The sequence below is a fragment of the Ascidiella aspersa genome, chromosome 2 (assembly GCF_963924565.1).
Source record: "Ascidiella aspersa chromosome 2, kaAscAspe10.2, whole genome shotgun sequence".
Lineage (NCBI taxonomy): Eukaryota > Metazoa > Chordata > Ascidiacea > Phlebobranchia > Ascidiidae > Ascidiella > Ascidiella aspersa.
Genome location: NC_139448.1, coordinates 25,049,581 through 25,075,703, shown reverse-complemented (window position 1 = coordinate 25,075,703; position 26,123 = coordinate 25,049,581). Strand labels below are relative to the sequence as shown.

At 40.9% G+C, this 26,123-nt stretch overlaps 1 protein-coding gene across 2 annotated transcripts in view; it reads left to right on the top strand.

Annotated features, from left to right (window-relative positions):
• The first annotated feature begins 1,291 nt into the window (after positions 1 to 1,291).
• The window catches only part of LOC146164474 (uncharacterized), a 38,539-nt gene continuing 13,707 nt past the window's right edge, over positions 1,292 to 26,123 (top strand). For both annotated transcript variants that reach the window (XM_083381953.1, XM_083381952.1), the window contains exons 1-5: positions 1,292 to 1,803; positions 3,660 to 3,707; positions 12,076 to 12,778; positions 13,324 to 13,466; positions 16,703 to 16,944. In XM_083381953.1, the coding sequence (XP_083238079.1) occupies positions 1,779 to 1,803; positions 3,660 to 3,707; positions 12,076 to 12,778; positions 13,324 to 13,466; positions 16,703 to 16,944 (1,161 nt within the window). In that variant the 5' untranslated portion in view covers positions 1,292 to 1,778. The remainder of the gene's footprint in view (positions 1,804 to 3,659; positions 3,708 to 12,075; positions 12,779 to 13,323; positions 13,467 to 16,702; positions 16,945 to 26,123) is intronic.

The following is a 26,123-nucleotide window of genomic DNA, read 5'->3' as shown; positions in this document are numbered from 1 at the left end:
GCCGACTTGTCAAATAAGTGCCGGAATTTTGCCGATTATTAATTACGAAACTACGGTTTACCAGAATAATTGACATAACAGTTTATAGCTTCCTTACTTTTTTTATAAATGTATCGTTCCTTAAAAGTCCAAGACGAAGTCTGACAGGAGTTCAAATGGGGTAGGACACACCTGTCTGTACACAATTTATAAAAACAATCATATCTTGGCAGAAATATAACAGCCTCGGAAGCGAAAGTTATTTCTGAGAAGTTGTAAGATTATTCCGTTCTCAATGTGCATCGGGTAATGCCAAACACGACCTTTCGCTAAACAACGCCTCGGGGACTGAATTGGCGCTGCGTTTGGTCTCATTGCAAGCGGTGAATATATACCGTTGAAAGTTCATAGTTTTCAGTACGAGAAATAAATAATCTGACAAATAACGTCGAACGTAGGCAACAAAAATCTGGTTAGGCAAAAAATAAGGTTGCGCATGCACCCCGTTTCTAGAAAATTGAATTTATAGTATAACTTGTGAGTTAACTGATGCATATTTTTTAGATGTTGGTTTGGTATATTGTCATGATTGATAAGAGAAATAGTTTTAAAACGTTTTATAAAAAGAAAAAACTTTAGCTATGGAAGATCATCTTACTCAATGGATGTGATAGTGGCATTATGCAGGCCGAAGGATAATACCTATTGCCGAATCGGCATCTGTTTTTTTTAGTTTTATACAACAATCAAAGCGGTTAATAAGATTTGCACCCTTTTCAACATGAGTTTAAATGCTTTTGAAAATACTTCATTTAATATTTAGCTTTATATTTTTTTGACATGGGCATACGCTGCAATTTTGTTAATGTGTCTCTGTTAAGCTACTTTTCCAAACTGGCCAAAGCTAATTAAAACGAATTGTCTGGCTAAGCTCCAACAGATTTGATTAGGGTTGCTTGTTTATTACAGAAAAATCTACCCAGTTATACCTCATTCAAGTGTTTTGCATGGAAATAAGAAAAGTTCACGGTCGCGTTGTCTATTGTCTGGCATGACTGGACCCTTTTCCAAAAGCGTGTGGCGGCTTTGCATTCATTTTCCGTCACGAGAGAAGGCACCGGGTGGGTGACTCCACAAAGAGAGACAATGGGAGAAAGAGTTTCTTTTTTTCTTTTTTTATCAGTCTCTCCACTTTGCTTCGCTCTATTGGCTCCTCGGAGGAGAATAGAAGAATCGTACGGTTGTTTAGCGGGGGGACTGTACAATACCGAGGCGTATGTACTTGGACAAGTCTGCGCGGTGCAACCACGTCTAGCTTTTGTGTCGATACGTGTTCACTGTGCCTGTATACCGAATTTTGCCGTGTGTTATTTGCAACCTGCAAGTTATAGCATACCAAGCAGGGAAAGCATAGCTTGTGGAGCTGTCAGAAACCGTTATGTCGTTTTTACTAAAGCAAAGTACAGTTGTCAGCGTTCAAACTAAACTAGAAGATAAATTTTGTCAGCAAACTAGAAGATAAATTTTGTTTTTATCCATCGCGATGCACTTGTGGTTTGTTAGATTACCTTAAACACCTAGAGATAAAATTTTTTTACAATTTATCAACATATGGTTGAACGGAGTTTGTAATTAGCATATGCAATTCCTGCAGCGACATTTAGAGTTGAAATCAAGGTGTGTTTTTACGGTGAATTTTAATAGGGTTAGGAGTGTAATGCTGCTGAAATTTGAGCGGATGGAAACACGCCGAAAGCGCAAATGACCCGCATACCAGCGACTAGCTGCTGTCATGCAGTATGCACTTTATAATTTTAGCAATATGTGAGTATGCCCATTTTGACACCTTGTTGCCCTTGTTGTTTGTTTTGTCAAAGTGCGTACAAACGGTAGATGGATGTTTTTATATTACAAAACTCTACTCAGTCAGAAAAGCCAACGAAGGTGCTCTTGCAGCCAGTCGGGCCCCTTTAATAACACATTCCTTCCGTCGTGACCATGAACACAAGGGGTTCGTGTGTATGGTGGTGTTCTGTTTGCCCTTTCTCTCTTCGCAATCCACCTTTGCCGCTGCAGACCTCTGCTAAAGAGAAAGACCAGAGGGAAAATGGGGGAGTTGGCTAGACGCTCCACCGCTCGAACTGTTAGTGAAACAGCGCTGTGTTGCTCTTTTTTAAGCGTTTATTGTGTCTACGAGCGGCGGAGGTGAGCTGCACACTTCACCGTTTGCTGGTGCGTAATTCGTTCGGGTATCCAGAGGCGGCCTATTTCTTACTGTGTCGTCGACTTTTTATGTCACCTGTCGCCGCGAAAACAAAAGAACAAAAAGGGCCAGAAGCTCCATAGAGGAATCCGTTCGTTTGTTTAACTACTTTCGTCACCTTTTTAAAAGTTCCGAACGCTCACAGCACGCCCGATAGGAACAAATCGATAAAGCACATGGGTTGGGCAATTGGGCATTTTGCAAACTAAATTCTTTATATATGAAACTCGCCAAAATTTCGGTAAAATTTTTATGCGTTTATTTTAAAAGGGCAACACAATTTTTTTCCGAGTAAGCCATTTTTTTCGTTTTACCTATAGTTAAGGTACACTCTGTCTTTATACTAATGGTCGGCAAACTGTTTGTGTCGCGGCTCAATTCAAGAATATTCGTTTGGGGAAGGGCTGCGGAATTGGTTAAAACAACCCGTGTCCGACTCCGGCCTAAAGAAAGAAACTCGAGTCCGATTCCCGAGTCCGACTTCGGCCAATTTGCAGATTCCGTCAAGTCCCGAGTCTGGCTCCGGCTCTACAGCATGTATTCCACCCATTTACTTCATTCAAATAGGGTGGATATTCAATAATTCATTTAAAAGGGGGCGTATAATTCATCCATTCACATCACGTGGTTGGAAAATATTCTACCTTATGCTATCCAACCTTTACAATTTACAGTTTTTCGGCCTTTGGTTCTGCGCATGCGCATATCGGACTCGGACTCGAGTAGTCTTGCGTAGTCTTACTCGAGTCTAGACTCCGACTCCGCAGCGCTGTTTTGGGGTATTATAAAAGTTTTTAGCAGGACGTCATAAATTTATGTCATAATTTACGTCATTAAACAATTTAAAAAAAAGGTTGCGTTCCTTAGGATTAATTTGGCAAAACTTCGGGTAAAAGAATAATTGACGCACGAGGCACATAAAAGAGGTTCGAATAACGACATTAATTACTTTAATTTACCATAAATTGGACTTCGTAGAGTTAATAAGTCACACAGCGAAAGTGCGCAACATGCCATAGTATGCATTGCGCTTTTGGGCTAAATCGTTTTCATTAAAATGACGTAACGAATTCTAGTCATATAGTTAAACTTGGCTTAAAAGTATAATTTGGAAGCATAGCCTAGAGGCCCTGATATGCAATAACGAGCCAGAATAAGAAAAACTCTTGGTGACGCCAACTTAAAAATACGCTACAATGAAGATCACACCGTGTATTTACCAAAATGCCTCGTGTTTCAACTTGCCGAACATTTCAGCTGTATCTATTGTTGTATACCATTGTATCACCACGTTATAAGCCTATTGCACCAGAATCAATGCGGCCAATGCTCACCTGTCCACAATTCTCCTAGTTTATTTATATTCTGGAATACTGATTTTACACAATATGCGTTAAACTCGATTTGTGCATTTCAGTTGCGCTGATTCCTTTGCTTTTCGACCATGCTTCGTCCCGGATAAACGGTAAGTAGTTTGAGATTATTAATTTTGCGCTAAATCGGATTGAACATATATCTATTTCTCAATATTTATTTCCTAAAATATGTATTTAAAAAAAAAAATATGTGATAAAACTGTTAAACTAACTCAAAAGGTTTACCCGTTGCAAGTTGCAAAGAACACTGAAGCGACCTTGCTGGGAATTCGTTGAAGCGACCTTGTTAGGAATTCGTTGATAAAACTTAGGGCTTAGGATTTCTCCAGATAAAAAGCCTTCCCCGGGGGTCAGGAATCAAACTTGTGTCCGACGAAAGCGTAGTCCGCGGGTTAAATTTGCTGCAAACTTGACCGAGTGACGTCAGCGCCCTTGTAATGATGTCAACGACATTTCACTGAGGCGGTGCGCTCGCAGACGCAAGACGCAAGAGGCGCAGGCGACAGGGGTGAGAAGGGCTGCTGGGGATTAGGCTGAGAGCTAGTCGAGGGGAAGGGCGAAAGGCAACTGCGGCGACCGGCGCCTCTTTGCCAGCATTTCGGAATCGAGTTCGTTCGTTCACCAGGGCCCGCGCGCCGTTCTGCAGGTTTCTCTCTTGTGCGCGATCGCGCGCAAGCGCGGCGCCATTGAAAATAAAGTCACGTTTTGAATGTCTAGACCAGGCGCTGTGGCCGGGCCCGATCGCTTTTGCGTGTGTGCCTTCCACGCGCCCGCCACCTTCGCCGTTGGACCGGTGGTGCATGAGCGGGTGAACGACTAAGCGAGCGAACCAACAAGCAAGCATGATGACTACTAATGCCTTGCTGTTGTTAAACCTCTGGGCGATGTAATGTCGCCGACCGTGTGTGTTGGGCTGCGCTGGGCATGCGTACTTGCTATTTGCTACTGCGGCTTGCGCGTTTTTCGTTCTTTTAGCTCCTCGGCTGTACATGATTTCAGTGCATGCGACCTATCTTGCTCGCTTTGCTTTGAGCTTCAACTCGCAATCTGGCGGCCCTCCCTTCACCAAGATCAACATAAGTTTGTGTGTACTCATGTCCTTGTAACATAGCCTTCTAGCGCGCAGTTGTTGCAAACCAAATAGTTGCCTTCCGTACGTTTGGTGGAGTTGGTAACTGCCACTAAGACACTTTCTCGCTTGCGCCTTTGCGGTGTGATTCTTGCTGCACCATAGTCGTAGCTAAGTAACGAAAACTAAATGTAGTGTCGTCTTAAACTTAGGCTTAATATACGTGCCAACTTATCTAACAGTGTTTTAAGGAAGCCAAAGTTACCGTTGCATGAAATGTATTTTTCAGTGTTTATGTCCACACCACTTTCACCTTTGCTTAAAAACATTTTTATTCGACGCACAACGTGTTAAATTCAGATAACATTTTGCTGATCGATACCGCTATAACGTACGTTTTAGTTAGCCACAAGGCCTTTTAACGAGCACCCCTACGTCTTAGCATGGAAAAAACGGCTATGTAAACAAGCATTACTATGTAGTCGGTTGGAATCGGCGAACATTGCACTTACACCAATGGCCAAGAAATGCGTTTACCTACCTACAATTGCATAAATGATTGGGGTGTTGATACGCGCCATTCCTAAACTCGGAGACATTCAGCAAAATGTCCTTCAATTACCATATCGTAAATCGTTTAGATGCTGGGCAAAGACTTTGAACGAAGCACTGCAAATGAGCTGTTCAAATGAAGGAAACTCGGCTCGTGTAAACTTTCGTGATACCTTAATTTGTGTTCTTTTCTAAACGGAGTGTTGAGACATCTGCCATTTATCAAGTCGAGCACTTTCATGTTTGCCTACTGCAGTTTTATGGAATTATGTTGTTAATACATAAAGCCTCTATATGTATCAAAGACTACAAGAAGCGCTTTCTGAGTTTCTTGCAACAACTGAACGAAACCAATTCGGTAACATCAACCCATCGCAGCGAGCGACATTTGAAGCACTGTTCAAATAAACTATACAATTAAGTCAGCCCAACCTTCATATATTTGAAATCTACATTATCAGACTAATATTAAGAGTCGTAATAGCTAACAATTTATAACTTTTAATCAACTCGAATAACTGGTATAATCCATTTCAGTTGATAATTGTATTCATGTGTTAGGGAGTTAAAATAGCTGTATTTTTCGTTTCACCATAAATATCAGGGCTACGGAGTCTGTTAAAACTTACTAAATTAAGGTGGATTTTCAGCAATCCTTTCATTTGCCATTCCACCTTCTACAATTTACAGTTGGCGGCAATATTAGTTTTAAAATTTGCTACTGTACGTCGAACTCGGAATTGGGCTAGTTTTTCGTGGTCTTACTCGAGTCCCGAGCCCGACTCCTGCAAAACAAACCGACTCCGTCGAGTCCCGAGTCCGACTCGGACTCCTCAGCCCTGATATATATTCTTACAATTTTTTTTTTAATGCTTCGATATGTCAGATGAGAAAGATAATTACCCTGGTTTGTAACGAGTCATGACCTAATCTTGTCACAACTGACTTACATATTATTAACCAGCAGAACCATAATTTCGGTGGTGTGATTCCAGCTGGTTAACAACTGGATCGCTTACCAGGGGCTGGCCTAGAATTTTTGTTTAATTGAAGCATGAACATTTTTTACACAAAAGCACGTCATACGTTACGTCATAAGACAATTAGTCCTAAAACACATGTTGTTCCTCAAACTAACTCGTGCGCCAATTTACAACTAAAATACAGTTTAACACGAAGCGCAAAAAATGTGTATATTCTGTATAAATTGGCAATATTTTTGATTTAAATTTAACGAGATTTGCATATTGCTCGATATAATGAAATTTATAGTCTGAACTGCGTAGAATATAAATGTTCACACCACGCAGATGGCTTTTATTTGATCCACTCTCTGAAACGGACGAAAATATACTAACAATGGAATGTAGTTCGCGCGTAGCGCGTAAAACCTATTTGCTTAGTAAAAGTCGGCGATAAAAATAGCTTGGGGTGAGCATGGCCTGGTGCCCTTCATCCTTGGTTCCGCCCTGTCGCTCACTTGCTTAATTTGGAAGGACAACTTAACCTTTGTACGGGTATGAAAAATACAAATAATTTATTTAGTAATTTAATCAGCCTTAATGCAATTAAGCCTGTTTGTTTCAAACTAAAACTGGTAACCCTTCACTGAGTGAATATATGAGGATTATTAGGTCTGAGAAAGTTGTCCAGGAACCGGTTCTGCGAACTTCTTAACTTTTAAGAAGCAGTTCGCGCAAACCGGTAAAAAACGGTTAAATCATACCACTGGATGTTATTCGTTAAGCATTAGCTTCTAATGCTTTTATCTATGCTGCTAATCGAACCATTTTTGTCTTACGGTCAACACATTTTTTAATGGTTCCCTGGTCACCTATATTACGATTTAGATTTTAAAACAACGATACAGTGTTGGCGTGTAGTTTGGCACTTTTACTTATCTGGCGGAATAACGAAGAATATCCCATAGAGTGGAATCATCCCTTATATATCGATGACCTTGTCTCAGTCTGTTCAAGTTAAGTCGGAATAACGCAGAATATCCTATAGAGTGGAATCATCCCATATATATCGATGACCTTGTCTCAGTCTGTTCGAGTTAAGTGAATAAGTTAAATCAATGCTGTAGAGTCGGAGCCGGATTTGGAACTCGGGAAATCTGAATATTGGCCGGAGTCGGATCAGTATGTTTCTAACCGACTCCGCATATAGTTAAAAAATCCTGAAAAGCTTTGTTGTAGACACCAGTGTGCATGAAAAGCAAAGTACATACAGACAGCATTGGCATACGAGGATTCGAGTCAATGTGACCTGAATGACATTGCCGAAGATGTAAATGGAAGGCGTTTTTCATAAATATTGTATGATACCTAACGCGATTCACGATTCACGAAATTGAAACGCGACGTGAATGTAAATTTTCGACCTGATCGATCTCTTTTGGCATATGCAAGGAGGATAAAGGTATACTGCATTCTGTAAGGGCTGGCGCGCCTGCTATGGCTGTACGTTTCGAGCGGAATCAGATACACGTATTAATCACTTCATATTATGTCGTGCGATGCTGACAAAGACGTCTTTATTTAATTACAGTATTGTGGAAAGGTTTCCGGGTTGATAGATCTATTGTGTTATTGTGGTAGCTACGTGGGGTCAAGCAGTATTCAAAAAGGACATTTTCCAAGGCTCGTTTGAGAACTCCTATCCAGAATATTTTTATTAGTGAGTTTTCGGGGGAAACCATTACCTCACTTTTCAATTATTATTGGATGTCCCATGTCCGGCATGTCAATACATGATGTTTTCGGCAAAAAATACTGCTATTTGATCTTATACCAATTACATCTTTATGAATCGCAAAAAATGCTGAAATGTCGATATATACGTGCAAATCGGATGGGCGACAATTGTACCCTCCCACAGCCCCACCTGATATCGGGATTTGCCGTAGATCACATATTTTCAGGCACTTTTACTCCAATTCACAGTTAGTTTTTATCCAACTTATTTTTTGACATATGTTCTCAAAGAAGGACTTTTTTGGTATTGCATTATTAAAACAATGCACTGTCTCATTATAGCCTACTGAAATAAAGTACACAAAACAAGTTACAAAAGGTTGCAAGTTCTTCGCTGTGCCACATTCAAATCCCAAGACAGAAAACGTATGGCTGTATGTTTTAAGAGGCCTGCTTCCCGAGGTGGCAACTATAGTTCTGACATGACTTTACCCACAATTATGCGCGCGGCTTCCTGCAACGACCGTCGATAAAATATTCGCCAGAACTTACGAAAAGGCAATTGTACACCCCCAAGCGAACTCGATCCTCGTCTAGACGCGACCACACGTCGCCGCCATCACGTTCGTCAGCTCAGCACTCTCGCATACGGCATACGGCATACGGCATACGGCATACGGCATACGGCATACGGCATACGGCATACGGCATACGGCATACGGCATACGGCATACGGCATACGGCATACGGCATACGGCATACGGCATACGGCATACGGCATACGGCATACGGCATACGGCATACGGCATACGGCATACGGCATACGGCATACGGCAGGGTTGGCTTGTTCGGCGTTCACCAAGGAAGTTTCGCGGCGTTTAGGGGTTCGCCTTATCGACGAATGGACACCGATAGTTTGGTTCCAGATCCACACTACTATGGTTAAGTTTTTTTTTTATGATTTTGCAATTTAACTGATCAGGTTAATTTTGTTTCATCTTGACTAACAACGCAGATGAACGACGTTCGATATCGCTGAATTGGTGGTATAATCTAAAGCTAAACAATTTACATGTGACAGTTTAACACCGATATATCAACCTATTTAAATGTCGTACAGCCGCCACACTAAACTATAGTTCACATGAAGTCCGAGTTTGTGAGTTGAATCTTGCACTTTTTGTAGCTTTGTGATGCTTGCGGGCGAATCCTTCCTTGAAAGGTGAACCGATAAAACTTTGCACGGTTGTATTTTTACTGTTTACCGTTCAGAAGTACGAAGTGCGTTCATCCTCAAAAGGCATACATATGCCTTGGCGAGTTTGGCTTGCAATACCTATACTCGCTTTTTCCGCTCGTTTGTATTTCAACACGAACCTACGTCAAGGCTAAGGCGAACAATACATTGTTCTGAAGGGAATGCGTACAATGGAGGAAGCTAGTTGGCAATCACAACAACGAATTGTAAGGCCGTCGTCGAAAACATACCCACGATGGTGCTTCTCTGACTCAGTTGTATGCAAACCAGAGGCGCGGGGAGAAAAGATGGAAATCTCGACGAGTAGGGATTTAAACCTTTTAAAAACACTTCTAAAGTTGTTTTGTGCGTATTGCTAAGGTCATAGACAGGCGAAATCATTTGCCGTGGATTCAATAAAAAAACCTGCCATTGCTATCCATAAAAATCATTATCAAGAACAAGAACAGTAAAAGTCATAGTTGGACCAATTTATTAGTTATTCCGGCATGTTAACAGTTAAAGTAACCAGCGTTGAATCGTAATCAAAACTTTAGATATTTTTTTTAATACCAACACACCAAAGTAAATAAAAAACATACACATCGCTTTAATGCTAATTGTTACGCTAAAAGTGAGGTTACATGTAAGTGGGCGTGCAACAAAGAAGCTAGCAAAACTTACCTTTATTGTCGATGCACCTAAACGTCGATTTTTGATTGACTTATAATCCACCTGCATTCGACTGTTTTGTGCCTAAAACATTTTGCGGTTTTCAGAAGCTCCCAAAACATTTTTCGGTTTAAAAAAAGTTCCGTTCTCAGTGTGCTTACCTCAAATAACTGAACATCGTGGAATTCTTTCGGAATGCAACTTAGGTCAAGGTGATTGAATACAGTGGCTGCACCATATTTTTAGTTACTCAGAACACTGCCAAGAATCTATGCTGAGGAACATGAAATATATTGAAAATAAAAGTGTGCTTGACGACGATTCATAAGCTTTGAGGAGGTATTAATAGTTGCAGGACAAAAAGTCGAAACACGGCTGTTTTGTAAATTTAAGTCCAACACGGCTGTATTGTAATATTTTTCAGCCAGTGGAGAATGCAGTTGGAAAGCTGTTTGTATTCCTTATTTTTGCTGTCAAAACGATGCAGTCTGCAGTCGATAAAAACGTTTCACCCATTCTGTAAGTTTTTCAACTATTTCTTTTAATACACATGCGACGAAAGTGTGTCAAACTTCATTGGGGGTTTTAATCACGGTTTTATTTGTCATTTTATTGTAATGGTATACCCTTGGCTACTGCGTGCATTGCGATAATGTGGATACCTGTTTTGGTAATTAATAAGTTGAATAATAAAAAGTGGATCAAATAACAGCAAAAATACAGAAAATTGCAATACGCCGGTAAAACGGTACACTTCTGTTGTAAAATATTGACACGTTCGCCAAAACATCCTACAAATTCAAAACGCGCAGCAACACGGAAAGCCAATAGAATAGCTATATATCAAGCGCAAACACTCCCACCCCACTCTGGGTCATTTGCGGACTGACGGCGCGCTTGGCAGTTGGTACTTCAAATTTGCCCCCTCGAAATACGAGCCATCGTAAGGGCTATTTTTATTTTAACCTAAAAAACAATTTTTTTAACTTCTAACGAAATTGCTTGTTTGTAGAGGCCACAGTTCTTCCTTTGATGCCAGTTACTGAATTGATGCCAGTTACCCAAACATTATTTTTTTTGTCGGTTTCAGACCCAAACGTAATATTTTGTCGCAAAGTCAAGGTGTTTTATGGATTATAAAAAGTGTGTGGGTTTTTTTTTGGCGATACAAACTGTTGATCTTCGAAAAGACCACGTTTATCAAGATCAAGTGTTTTATAAGAATTATTTAAATACGTATAATAAAAAAAAAATAAATAAAAAAATAGACAATTTGCGATAAAAGTTATTGCTGATTCAAGTGAGCATTGTAACATATTTCCTGGTTTTATAGGTTAATTGTGTCGCAGTTTCTGATTTACAATGCTTTCACGACGATTTTCGCAAAAATTACTCTCAAGAAACACAAAAACTTTGTCAAAATAATTTGACAAATTTTGACTTTATTAAAAACTTTTAACTTTATTGTAAATTTTAACTTTATTTTGACCTATAAACTTCTTAGAAACAGTCCCCTAGGTGCTGAAAACAACTTTATTCTTTGATTCGTGGACAGACAAGGTCCTTAAAAAATTTTAACTTTATTGACTTTTGCGGGCCCTAGCCATCATATTCTGTCGGAACTCTTTAGTCCAGCGTTCCAATACAAACCGAATCCAGAAAAGCCGTATTAGAGGCTTCGCGATATACTGTATATTGCACGTAAAGAGTTCTAAACTAGAAAATTACGCAACTTAGTCGCCGGGCACGTGTTCTTTTTCGTTTGGCATTTCGTTGATTAAACGTTAATATGATATTGCGCTTTTATTTCTGCTCACTATAGTTTTACAGATCTATAGCATATGCAGTCATAAACACCCACTAAAAAAGCATTATGATTCTAGGATTGTAAAGAACAAAATTTTAAAGAACAAAAAAATTGTAAAGAACAAAAAGTGCCGCCATTCGCGAATGACATTTGCTTATAGGAAAAAAACAGTGTTTGAAGATATTGTTTTCCGGCTCAACGCATAAATGTAGTTTTAAAAAGCGAAATACGTCAGTTTGTGAGACAATTTACATGTCCGGATTTAAATACGTTTGATGAAAATGAGTGAAATTTTCCTGTTGTTGCAGGAAGTGTAGGTATGTCGCTACAATTTTTACGGCATAAATAACTGATTTGTTCTCGCGTTATACACGTTTGTTGGCGAGGTTGCCCGTCGATAATGCGAATTTGTTTATTGCAGGCGGTTGCGACGTTGTAGTGACATCGACCTCCTCCTGGCAATGTCACCTCGGATCACGTGACGCAAAGCCAATCGTATGCGATCTTGCGTCGGGCGGCGCCGGCGGCGAAGCAAGCGACAACGCCGACGCGGGCGCGGAAACGTCGCCCCTCCCCGAAAAACAGTTTCCTTCGTTCCGCTTCTGTATGCGAGCATCGATTGACCGGCTGGTCGATATTCGGGTGTTCGCGGCAGACTCGGGTTCCGTCACGAGTAGGCCTGAGTTCTGCGGCCGTCAACGGACCGACGACGAGTACAACTCATCAAAGTGCGACGGCGGGTCGGACGCGGCTTCTCCAATGCTGCTGATCTGGCAGGGGAACGGCACTCTTTCGCGCCAGCGACGCGACGCGGAACAGCAAGAGCAGCGGCGCGACACGCGACTTATGCAAACGAGCTTTGGTGCCCCTTCCTGGCGCGGCGTGGCGGACTCGCGGCGCGGGGAAAGCACCGACGCCGCGATAAGGATTATTAATAAGCGCAAAGGCGCGCACGTTGCAACGGGTAACGATAAAGAGCACTCGCGCGCGCGCCGTTCAGCGCAGGACGGCCAACAATCGTGGTTTTTATTGCAAGAGGTCTGCGCCTGGCAGTTGATTCAGGACGCCAAGGGGAACCCCCAAGCCTACGCTGGGCAAGAGGACCACGTCGCTGACGCCGAATTGTGAGTGTTTTTTTTTTTAACAAACTGGTTTAACTTTAGCGTTTAAAATGTAAGGAAACGAGAGAATTTAGATTGCTGTAGTGATAACGGAAAGGGGAGGGAGGGAGGCAATTTGTTTCATCAGAAGATACTAGGGCGATACTATTCGTGCTCCGTTATGTTGTATGTAGACCCGACCTACTAGGTTTAGGGTTAGAGTTTGTAAAATGATTTTCAATTTACTATAAACAAACAAAACGTCTTCGCGTTTATATTTCAGTGGTTAGAAAAATACACAATTTCAAAAACAACGCACTATTTTGAAAGATGTATTTCAATATCCGGTCTATTTGATAGCGATTAGTAAATGAATTTCCAATTTGTAGGAAATTTTGTCCCCATACCTGACTAACGACATTCTGGCGCCGAATATTTCGTGCGTTTTGTACATTACTCGGTAGAAAGGATTCATTTGAGCTGGATATTTAAGATAGATTTATTATCGTCGCCTCTATTCAGCGACGGGGTCTTGACTGCATATATATATATTGTTTATTATTCCGCAGGTCCGGCGGCGAAGTTTGTTTATTTTCTTTGCTTAACAAACTAATCGTGGATGTTAGATGGCCGACTAGCACCAGTCCCAACGAATTTCCCAAGCGCATCTATCTTGTGTTCAACTTAAGGAGACCAAACCGTCTCCAAAACGGTAAGCAGACTCAACTGTATTTTTCTTATATTTTGCTCAGTGATGTGGACCTTATGATATGTAGGGCAACGAATTTGTATCTCACTTGATTGTGAAGCAATGCATGTTTGCCTACACGAACTATTTAATCTGGTACGCAGTGAAATCGTAGTTTTCTTGTTTACAGTCTGGCCGTCATCCTGAAAACCATAGCGGCGTATAATGAATTGCCGCACATCACCCAGTAACGAAATGTTGATCGTACTACGCAGGTACGAAATACTGTAACGTCTGTGCGTTTAAAAACCTCCTACTATAAAGAAAATTGTTTAGCTAAAGTATGTCAAACTGACTATGGGGGTTCTAGCCATATTTAGCCGTCGTTTAAAAATTTGCAGGTAATAATTCGAATAAACAACTCTTAAGATTGCAAAGAAGTTAAATCTGTTCATTCGAAATAACCACACATTCAGTTTGAAAGTACTATGTGCATAGTTTAGAGTACGATCTCCAAAACACTGTTATTGGCGCCAACCCAATGTTGTTAAATTATTTACTATTCTTGGTTAAACAATTACTTTCCAATTTAGCAATTCTGGAATAATGTATCACATAAAACATAAGTTCTGCAAGGTTGAATGGGTCTAAATTAAATTAGTCTCTGAAAAATTCAGATGGGAGCCGATATGTGATACCCGATACCTGTTGATGGCACTGATAGCTATTCCTAAAAACTTGATCTCATGTGCCGATCTAATACCTATATTTTGAGTAGCTAAAGAATTTGGACCAAAGTTAACGATCAGACAAAAGTTTTCAATGAGAATTTTTATTATCATTAATAAAATAAGCACAAGAAGTGATTTCTAAAACAAACGAATAAATTTTTGATTCATGAATCAGGAATCATTCGAAACGTTCACCAAATGCTACGAATAAAACTGTTTCCAGATTTCTTCTCATATGTCTGTTACCGGTTCTGAAACCAATTCAGTTAAACTTGGGATATTTTGCTGAAAATTGTCTTTATATTCCCGGCAAATGCTTCTCCCGTTAAAAATGTATATCGGTCGCTCGACTAGAAATCAAACAGTGGCGCTAAAGCACAACTTCAGTGTGTTACCTTGCCGACGGCAATTGACGCGCAAGGTATATAAAGCCGGTAACAGTCCGCTCGATCAAGCGAAAACGCCAGGTCGCCACAGTTCGCCGGTGTCCGTTGCACCTCGCCAACTTCAAATACAAGCCATGCATTTGGGGCGCCAAGACCTAGGGATATTACCTTCAAGCTGCAATGTTTTCGCAACGGCGCTGCCTTGAAGGGGCCAATATGACGAGCTTGCCAAAAATTCAATTGCCGGTCACGTTTTTGGTTGTGAGCTCTGTGTGTGTACTTTGCCACCTGGCAGTGTATTTTTTAGATAACACGCGTTTGGTCATACAGGCGAAATTGTTTTACTATTGCGCGCCAATGCGTCTATTTAGCTTTGCGGAGGTTTGTCTATGTATCCCGGCCTCGTCTCAAATTTAATTTTAACGATCTTTAAAATACCATATAGGATGTTCGGTCACTTTTTCTCGTTGTATGTAAATCAGATAGCTAGTAAATTGAGATCAAAGGTAAATGTCGGTTATAAAAACAAGGTGGATTGGTGGTTGTCGTCGGTACGCACTCCGGCTGTAAGTATGCACCTCTAAGTAGTTGTAGTGTTTTGTCGTCCTTCTATACTATGTACAACAAAACACTATAACTACAATTAGTTAAATTAATTAATGGTGTCGGCATTTAAATTGTACCTTTTACGTTTTTGTCACACCCTGTAGGCTAAACTATTTATTATTATAGAGATAACGACAACTCCTTCCTTGAATTGAATTTACCGATCTCGTTCCAAAAAATCTCAACTAAATATGAGACTAATTCCTTATTTTTCCTGATTTTTTTTAAACAATTCGATTTCTAGATACAAATAAATTTCGTTAAAAGGTAGGACAAACCTTTTAATTGTCCCACATTTGGATAGTCGCTTCCATTATCTTTGATTAAAAGGTCGTGGTACAATGTTTAATCCAATCCGATGCTATTAGTAGAAAATATTGCAATACATCTTCAATAGGTTCTTTAACTTTCTTTAGTCGGTTTTCTCAGAACCGCAAAAATTTACCATTGCGTGGCATTGAGATAATCACAGATCCAAAGCAAGTCCTATGTATGTAGATGATTTAAAAGTTGTAGTTTTGTACTAATATCACTGTCCGAAAAGATTTGTATTCCCCGTGGTTAAAAATATTTCTGCGAAACAGCATAACATTATTCCCGCCTGACGTTTCCAGTGTAGCTGAGAAAAAAATTCAAAACTCATGGCCAGCCTTCCAGTCTATCCGTCATTAGCTGGTCGCACCGGAAAATTGCCATAATATAGCCGCGCGATGCTAAAACAACATAACCGCGTGACCTCTGAACTCGGGGTCACGTACCAGTCTAGTCCCTTGCTGCTTTCGGGCGTTATCGGGTCGAGATTATCTCGCGTTTTCGAATCCCTGTTTGATTTGCGCTTAATCGCGGGTTAAGCCAAGTTGCTTTGTGCTGCAAATCTCCCGACGGCGGCCCGTGGTCATGAATCCTTTGTTTATACAGCGCCGTTTAAAACGTTTTTTCGCCTATATAAACGCACATGCTGTTTTTTACCGGTTGCTGCAGCTTTTCTTGAGAATTCCTGTTTGGCGGTTGAAAGTAATATATGGTATATGCTATAACTGATGGTGTATTCAACTGAACTTCAGTTTTTAATTTAATCTACTATCTTTTGTTTGGAGGTCATGAATCACGCACCTTAAAATTGTTCTTAGTTATGTTTGGAATTCGTACCCAAACATTAAAAACTACTTTATAATTTGCGGAATTTAAGCCATAACAGATAACAACAAACTGCCATATTAACTGTATATTTCACAGGGTTGAAGTATAACAAAACGGATATTACAAATATAATTTACCACAACTAAAATGCCATGAAAAGTCCGATTTCATTAATCGTGAATTTCAGTAAATCGTCGTAATAGGAAATAATAAACCCCAAATGAAAGTGATAAAAATTAAAATATAAAATTGTTACCCACAAACATCTTCAACGTTCGATGGAACCTTTTTTACCGACCCAAAACAAATTATTCTATGTTTGAGACATTTTCCATTTCTCCTATTTTCGAAATAAATGTTATACGATTGATTTAAGGTAAGATTTTCAATTTCTCAGTGTCATCTGTCGTGCACAACGGAACGCCGGGTAGACCGTCGCCCTCGGTGGTCACAACGTCTTCTTACGGCAGCAGTGCGGTCAAGGTCACCTTGGCCGCCACCTTGGTTGTCATGACCTTTCTTCTCGGTGGCCTGGTGTGCTGCGTAATACGGCGAGGTTCACGAGACCACTGCTGCTGCGACATCCGCCGGCCAGGATCAACTCAAACTGGCGACCGCGAGGTGGCGCCGGAGCATACGGTTTGTGAAATGTCTTAGACAAGAGTTTTCTGTGGTTATAACTAATCGTGTTAGTTGCCTCATACATGCACATTAGTAAAAATAGTACGGCTTACGAGAGTGAGTTTCAAGTCATTTAGAAAACATATATTCAAGTTAACTTTATCGGTTATCAAAAATTACCGGTACGGTTGGAAGCTTAAGTAAAGAAAGTAAGTTCAAACAGAAACAATATCAACAACAATTGCGTTTCAATTGAGCTTTGAGCGTTCTTTATTCTTTACATTATTTTGTTTGTTCATGGTTAAAGTCGACAACAAAGTTCAAATTCACTTGGAAGAAGTAAGTTGTTTATTTTAAATCTTAGCCGTGTCTTGTCTGTTACAGGAATACAGCAGCGCCAGGTCTGAACGTCCCTTTGTTTAAAATAGCAATGCAAGGTGTTTATTTAAAAGAAAACAAGCAGGAACATTCAGTAACTTCGAAAGCCTAATGATATCCTTAGTTGCGGCGACCTAAAGTCAGCGTCAACTACTCTCGTCTCTCGTATTGTTTACCTCCTAGACACGCCCACTTTGTCGCTGACCAATCATATTCCAGACAATTCGCATTCAACTGCCGAGGTCCTTATTTGCCCTAAAAATGTCACAAAAGCCTAATATGCGTTAAATCAACAGAAAGTTTGCGTTTTTAATCATTTTAACGATGCTATACTAAACTTTATCGAAGCAGTAATAAAGAGCCAAGATAGTCAATCCTAATGATTAATAATTGCTTTACACTGCCTCGTAACGAAAAAAAAACACCGATCTAGCGCACAATATGTCCGATCGATTGTTGTGTTTGGACAGATCTCCGGAAATTTTAAAATCACTTTATTTAGTATAGCATTTCGTCACCCTTTAACAACAGCAAAGTCTGCTTAATATTAAAACTTGGTAATAAACTAATAAAAAATATATTTCGTAAAGAAGTCATAGAAACGGTGTTCTATATAGTTTAAGCCAATTTTCAAAAGCTGCATATTAAAATCTATTTTTTTCCTCGACACTAATTCATTAAAATCCCCGAACTTATATAGTGGCGGTTTGATCGTACCCCAACGCATCGTGTTGGACGTTACACAATTATTTCTGTCAGTAGTATCGTTGTACTATGGCCGAATTAACACCTTTGGAATATATTTTATTGGGCAGTGTTAAATAGGAAAATTTTGGCTGGCGAGAAACGGTTTGACTTTTGGCCTATGAAATAATTTTTCAGGAAACTATTCACAATTCCTATCACCTGTATACATCTAATGGAAAAATGATACATTTGCTAAACCACACCAAAAAATCAAAATTAGGAACAATCAATATTTAAACGAATCAGCTGGGGTGGTATCGACGGACAATCTTCCAAATTATGTCTTAAATTACAACTAAAATGCATAATTAAAATGCATTATAGGCTTTTACGCGAATTGTAAATTTTGCTTAAAATTAACTTGGATTTCTGTGCACTTTAACTTAACTTGATGTGTTGTTGTATGAAAGTTTCGGTTAGTATTTTGTTCCATGTTTGCCAATATTTGCCAAAAACCTTCCCTGGCATCAAACGTCGATTGGCTTGCATGATGACAAAAACAAATCTGCTGCAGCTCATTGGGTAATCTGACTGTATAGCTTAACCAACAAAAAAACGTTCTACAACATTAAGATTTATTGAAACCAATGTGTTCGTTCAACTTTAAATATTACTCGAGATAACTCTCCGTGGCACATTTTACTAAGAACGTCATCGCCTAAAATATTTCCAAATTTCACTATTGTATGTTGAAGTGAAATTATTCTGTGGCCAAATGTAAACATCCCTGTCCAAGGAAACTGCTGTTAATAAGATAGCTTGTACTCAGTGGTGGTATTCAGCCGATTCGCACCGGTTCTGTAGAACCGTCTCACGAAATTTTATGAGATCGGCGAACCGGTTAGCATTACTGGTTGCTTTCAATGGATTTTTGCATCTTATCTAACACACCGATTTTTAAGGTCCAAGAAGTTCACGTGTTTTGCTTTTTAGTGTAGCTGTTAGCAGTGATGGGATTTGCATCCTGTTTATACAATTACTTGAAAGATTTGCCGAAAAATATGACTTTTGCAACAGAACCGGCTGAAAAATATAACTTTTGTGATAGAACCAGCTGACAAAAAATTTGAATCCCACCACTGCTTGTACCAAGTTCGGTAGTCCGGAGACTGGTTCCGAATGGTAAACCGCCACTGCTGACACACCTACAGTATGCGGCCGCAATACATTAACATGCGTATCATGAAAATGTGGAGAGTGGGCTGTGCAGACGCAGGCTCCTCTTGCCTATCTGCCGTTCCTGTACGTAGCACTCTAAAGAGGATGTGGCTTTCGCGAAAGGCTTGGTCGTAGGCGTGCTTTGTTGTTTTTACCGCCCGTGCACTGCCGCACGTTACCCGGCGGTGTGATGCGGTACGAGCAGAGCGGCAGTTGTGTTTAAGTATCTTCACCTCTGCACGATTTCGCGCTGTTGGTTTAAGCAAATGTCGCAGCATCGTTTCTCGCTTTATTATCAAACCGCGCGTCGCAGCCGTGAACATGCCAATCAAGCTGCTTTTTTTCTGTATTCTGTAAGAGCGTTTTCCCCTTCCCGAAGCGGTATGTTACATTAGTCGGTTAAAACCTGTGGTCTTACATAACTAGATGCTGGCGACGCGTGTGTTATTTTTAAGAAATATCTGTGATGTCACAGACAGAAAATACGTAAGTAAGGTTATTCGATTGCGCAATATGCGTCGGGCATGATAATTTGTACAACGCTTATGTTCAAAATACCGGAATTAAAATAAATTCTTTTTTTAGACTTCAAAGACAGCAGAGAATTTCGAGAATAGTTTAAAACACGGAAAAAGGATGTAAGCTTTATTGACTTTGAAGGCACACTTATAATAAGTACAATTCTTCAAAAAATTCTTCATGTAAAAATTTGACTTTTATAGTGGGTCTATTTTTAACCAATCACAGAAGTTAAGTCAACAAAGAGCACAACTTTTAGAAAAAGCGTTGTTGAAGTATAATCAGAACTAAATATGGGGGAATTTGGACAAGGTTAGCATCTAAAAAACCAACAGTCTACGTTATACGTTATCCAAGGAAAACTATCCAAAGAAAGGCGAATACTTTTTCCCGAGAGGATAGACTTTACCTTCTCGTTACGTCTATTTTTTTTATTAATAAATGATATGGCTAAAAATGCACAAGGAAAACAAATTATAATGGAAAAGCTCTCATTCAGCTAACGACAATTTACCTTGTGTGTTGTATCGCTATACTTCCTCTTTTTAAAGCCGAATTTTGCTTGGAAGTTCGCACAGAAGATAACATCGCGAAAAAGAGTAACATGGTCGGGGCATATTCACATTGATAGATGACATATACATATACCTTGCACATAGAAGGACACAATTCACAAATGTTTTGCACGGTTCGACTTTGTGCACTACAAAGAGCAACTGCTCGGGGGATTCTCGACACGTCTAGCTGCTGGTCACCGCCGCCGAGCCTTTCAGCCCTCGCCGCCGCGCTCCTGAAAATCCGACTTAGTCTGGGCGCGGGACGGCCATCGAAAGGTCAGTTGACAAACGTGCAGCGCGACTGTCTGCGCGCCGACAAAAGCAGCACTGTGACGCAGCGTTGGCGTGACAATGCGTCTGCGCGTGATATGGGCTGGGCGCTGGGCGCTGGGCGCTGGGCGAGCGAGTTGGCAATCGCGAATGTTTTGAAATGTGCCACCAGCAGTGCGTGTCACTGCAGCGCGCCTCCCTGGGCCTGGCTGGCCAGACACACACGGCGCGCGCACTCTGTGCTTAACCAGCGCCAAGTAAGTGTAATTAGGCGATTAGTGAAACCTAACGCCTGCTCAGAATTGGGAAAGCCCTACGTTGCCTTGAAGCGAGAGTTGTGCGGATTTTCAAAATATATTACGTTTACAAATGTGCGAAGATTTGACGTCGATCTGTCGAGCTAATAAATCGATAGTGCGAATGTACTGAAGGTACGCTGTATTTTGCTTGCTGAAACTGCACCGTTTGCATATTATCCTAGCTTAACCTTATTTGCTCAGAAATTAGAACGGCGGTGACGGTTGCAGAGAAATTTTGATTTAAATTTCGAGAATAAGTCACTTACCTGAAAGCGAAAGTGTCGAAATGCGGTTCGTGCTGATGATTTGAGTTCATTTTGTCTGTGCCTGGATGAATTACACTAAACACATTGATGGTGACCCAATTTCAGGTGAAGAGGTACAATTTGAAGTGTTAGGTGACTAAAAGGAATAACGTCAAGGCTTAATAGGTTTGTAATTCAAATGTTTAATTTTTTTTACTAAAGTGCTTGCGTAATTGAGCATTTTAATATATATATATACATATATGTCTGCGTAATATCGATGACATGCTCCATACTTGTCGAATAAACATTTATGTTTGTGTGAAAAACATATATTTAACTGTTGCACACCGTATTTTTTAAGTTTATGTCGAGGTAGGTTAAAACAAGTTGACTGGCAATCGGTTGATACTGAGTGAATACACATTTTGGTTTGGTTTTTCTTGATAACGCTCTGAGTGGTGTTAATTTCAGCCTGGCTTAAGACTCTATCGCGAAGTTAAATTAAACTTAGCCTTAGTGCCGCGAGCCATAGGTGTCTCTCACGATTGCAAAACCGTATACTTAATACATACACGCGCTCGTGTGCACATCTTAGATCTAGACAACGTACTTTGTTCTCCGGAGCTGGGCGAATGGCGGATAATATGTTCAGCCAGCTTGCTAATAGTGTTCGCGTGCATCGATTGCGATTTCCTCAAAAGCAACTTGGTCTGGGAAAAGTGCGCAATTGCCAGTCGGCCTCGCGAGATTGTAGGTTGCGCTCGGACGCGACTGGCTGAGCGATGCGCGCAAATTATTTCGGTCTGGCTCTAGGAGACGAGGCCAAATATAACCCCGCCGCGAGTAGCCCGTTTACGCGACTATCCTGCCCCGAAAGATGCTCGATGCTTTTTCTCTTTATGCTAAGGGCGCGGTGCAAAACGACCTGAATTGAACTGTGTAAGCCAAAGAAGCTCTCGCCTTTGGGGGATGACGGAGGGGAGTTACTTGGGACACATGGCTTATGTCGAAATCCTTTACTGCGCTGCTTGACACACTATCCCACATAGCATGGTGCCCACTGGTGCCGGCAAAATTCGCCTCGGAATTGACACCGGATTACTAGTGCGGTGTTGCGTCAACTTATTACAGGAATGGTAACTAGTTTACGGCATTTGTTTGGGCTTATTTGTGCTCTGTGACTGTGTTCGAGATTGTGAAGGAATAAATTGACCCAATGAACTTGTCTGAGAATAGCTATCTTGCGTAATCCTTACCGGTAAATTTCCAAACGGCCCCTGGCGGATAAATTCATGATTTTACATTCTTGGCGGAAACAGTTACATTTTTATATTGCCAGGCGACAAATCAGGCTAACATATAGAGATGCAAAGTAGCGACTTGTCTTATTGCAATGCCTGCTTCACGGCCCGCCGCTGTATCTATAACGGAACACCGCCGTTATATTAAAGTTGCTGGCAACTTGTTTCGTGCAGAAAGCTACGGGAAAATGTGGAACAATTAAAATTAAAATCGAATTTGTTTTCTCGAACTTCGAGGGATGTGCTGCAGGCTGTCCATTGAAATTTGAGTCGTGACCCAAAGCTTAGCTGAGAAAGTCAATTCACGGTTGCCAAGAGACCTGATTCGATGAACCTTCGACTGTAAACATTGCCTCGCCTCGTAGTTAACGAAAACAAATGTACGACCAACCTCTAACTGCTCTTTTAATCCTCCTTTTTGGATCGGGATTCAACCAACCTTTGTTAAAGAGATGCGACACAGAACACACGCTCCATTTGCTATAGGAGTCGTTGAATTGGTGCTACATATTTGTCGAATATGCGTTGTCGGATAGATTTTAAGCAGCGTTTTAAGATAACCCCTCGACCAACTTCCATGAAAACTCTAAAGGTACATTTTACGACAATTAGCAAAATACCCTTGGGCTTGTACAGTGGCTCTGTTCGCTTACAGCGTCAAACGCATCACGTCGATACGCGGAAGTCTCGAATGTCGAGGATGCACAGATAGTCGCTTCGCTCGCCGCGGTTCAGTGTTCCACCTGTCGGCATGCTAACGAGCAATTCTCCCTCCCCCCACACACATCCCATCAAGAAGAGCGGCCACCGGTTTAGTTGCGAAGTGGTGTCTTTTGTGTCAATGATCAACGTTAGGGTGTCCGGTTATGTCTGCGAGTGAAGCGGCCTTGGTGACGCAAGGGAGGTAAACTACGTGACTTCGTCCCGGCTCGGCAAGATTCCTGCTTATTGTTGCTGGCGTTGTTGTCGTTGGTTCTAATTCTAGACACGAAGAGGGGCGGTATCGAATTACAATTAGCGTTTTTGTGTGATATTGAAAAGCCTTTCCCATGTGTTAGTTTCAAAGATTGCGTAGCGAGAAAATTTAACGGTTATCAATTGATGCTCTTTCTGGATGGTAAACATGCCGCTGGCGGTATCCACAGTTTTAACAAGACTAAATTTATTCATTGTTTTAATTTCAAGCAAATTAATCTAAAAATCTTGCGATTGACAAAATAGGAAATCTGTAAGTATGCATCTTTGTTTGTTGCTAAATGGGCAACTAATGAAATGCAAAAAGTATCTTTGGGACAGTGATATTAGATTCTTGCAATCCTTAAAAACTCCCAGTCAGTGAAAATTGACAACAAAGTCAATGATAATAATAACTTGGGAGGTTTGAATGTATTTCAGTCACTTTATCTGTCAATCATACAGATACCAGTGCGTATCGAAACGTTTTCATTAAGATGATGTCGATTTACTCGACCTATTTGGCATGACATTCATTTTCAAGCAAAAAAAAAAATCAATATTACAACTCAATATATTAGCCAATTTCCAAGTCTAAAAGCGTATTACTTTCAGCGAGAGAAAATTTATCCAAAACCGTGCCCAAAACATCAACCTTTCCAGTCATTTTGCCACAATTGAATTTAAAATATAGTTATGCGTAATTTATTCCCATCTTCAGGAAAATCTGCCAGCGTGGTCCTGGTTAACAGAGTGAGCCAAACTGCAACCAGAAAACAAAGTGTTGCCTTATATCAAAACATTTTCTAAAGCAACAAAACGTTGTAAGGCGCGAAAACTGTTGTTGAGATGTCAGTGACATGTGCTTTATAACGCAGGTAATTTTCGTATTCTGTTCATGCCGGTAAATTTCAACGAACTAGAGACTTTTTTCCGCGTTTCGTTGGAACTTGTAAACACTGAAGAACACAAAATATATCGTTGTCTTAAGGTAAGGTTATCGCGCAACATGGGCAGTACGAAATCGCGCGAAACCCGATCGCCGAACTTGCGCGAAACAAAGCGGCGCTCTTTTCTACCTGCCCTCGTCGAGACTGCCACGACCTTGTTGTTCGACAGCATTCCCACAGCTAGCAGCGATTTCGTTCGACGGCCAATAATGAAAGGCACTTTCAAGCGTGCGCGTCGCACTTAAACCGCTGCTGTCAGTTCTCGTTTTAATCAACAGCTCGCGTCGAACTCTCGCGGGTCAAAAACTTTTCCCGACACCGCGCTTTTGTTGTTGATATCGTGTGTCTACCTGGTACCGACGGTAATGACTAACCACGGGTTTGGCGAGACCGCACGTGTTCGTCAAAAGCACCCGGTTCATTATGTGCTCCCAACATATGCATCCCCCAGGTCGAGCCGATATCCGCACCGCTTGGAATTGCGTTACTGCAATTAGCCTGGTCGTGAAACCGCCTTTTGTGCTTTGGTGCCGCGGCCAGACAGACACGGTCTCATTGCGTGGTGCAATTATTTTTATTAGCCGGTGTTCCACTCAGCCGCGCCAAGCGGGTGTGTAAAGTCGTCCGGCCGACTGCGGCCGGAAAGCGCGGCACAGGGCCCGTCACCGTCTGCTTATTCACACACACCAACCGCAGCGTCGCATCACGTACGTAACTTTGGCCGCTCGGCGGCGCTTCGCTGACATCGGGGGCATTTGGGTTTCGCTTTGATCTGCCCGCGACGGTGCTTATCTTTGCAGTTGTAAACTGCAAAATTAATCCGACAAGTCGCCAAGGTTTGCGACGGTTGGTTTTAACATTTCCAAATTTACCTTTGGGTATTTTTCGTGTGCTATAATTTGATAAAGGAAATAAAAAATAGATGTCTAGTTAGTGGGGATTTCAAAAGTTTTTTCCGTCAAATTGCGCAATGTTCGTAAATTTGAAATTTATATGTCGCGCCTGGATGCAACATGCAACGTGATGTCTAAAGGCGTAATATACAGCATAAGCCGGGGTTGTTTTATGTTACACACAAATGATAAAGCGATTAATAAAGCCAGACTGTTTAAAATATGTCGCCGTCTTTCGCGGCTAGAGGAACTACAAACTTCTATTTTGAGCCAGACTGTTTTCCCCATCTGCCGTCAAACGCTTCTTTTAGGACGGTATATACTGACGAGTTTGTCATTCTGCCATATTCGCCCGTTCTACGAACAACTATTTATACCATTCCAAGTGGATTGTCGATGCACTGCTGTCACGGAAAGCCGCTGGTAGCACCAAACATAAATTAAGCCTTTGTTTGATATAATTCTTTAGGCTCGATACAAACGTTGAAAATTACCAAGTTGAAACGTGCATGCATAAAATGAAGGGATGGAAGAGGGAGCAGTAAGGCAATCGAATTGATCACAGGCAAATAAACTGTCCTCAGTATATCTTTAAATTAAACCCATGGTATATCGTATTGGTTTGTGTTTGCTGGTGTTTGTCAATATCAATACAATCATTATACCTATGCCCGTAAAAAGTACTCTTTCTCTTATTTAAAAAGCTTTGAATGGCCAGGTCACTTTTAGTATACATGTTGACCAAATTTTAACAATTTGTATTTTCTTTATCCCTCAGATCACTTCACTATTTGATGTAATCGACATAGGCTACACGTCTTGCAGATCAAAAAGGTTGTTTTTCATAGGTAATTTTATCTCCCTGTAATCTTAACAAATAACATTAAACATGTCACGTTATTCGTGTTGAGTCTGTGTCCTCT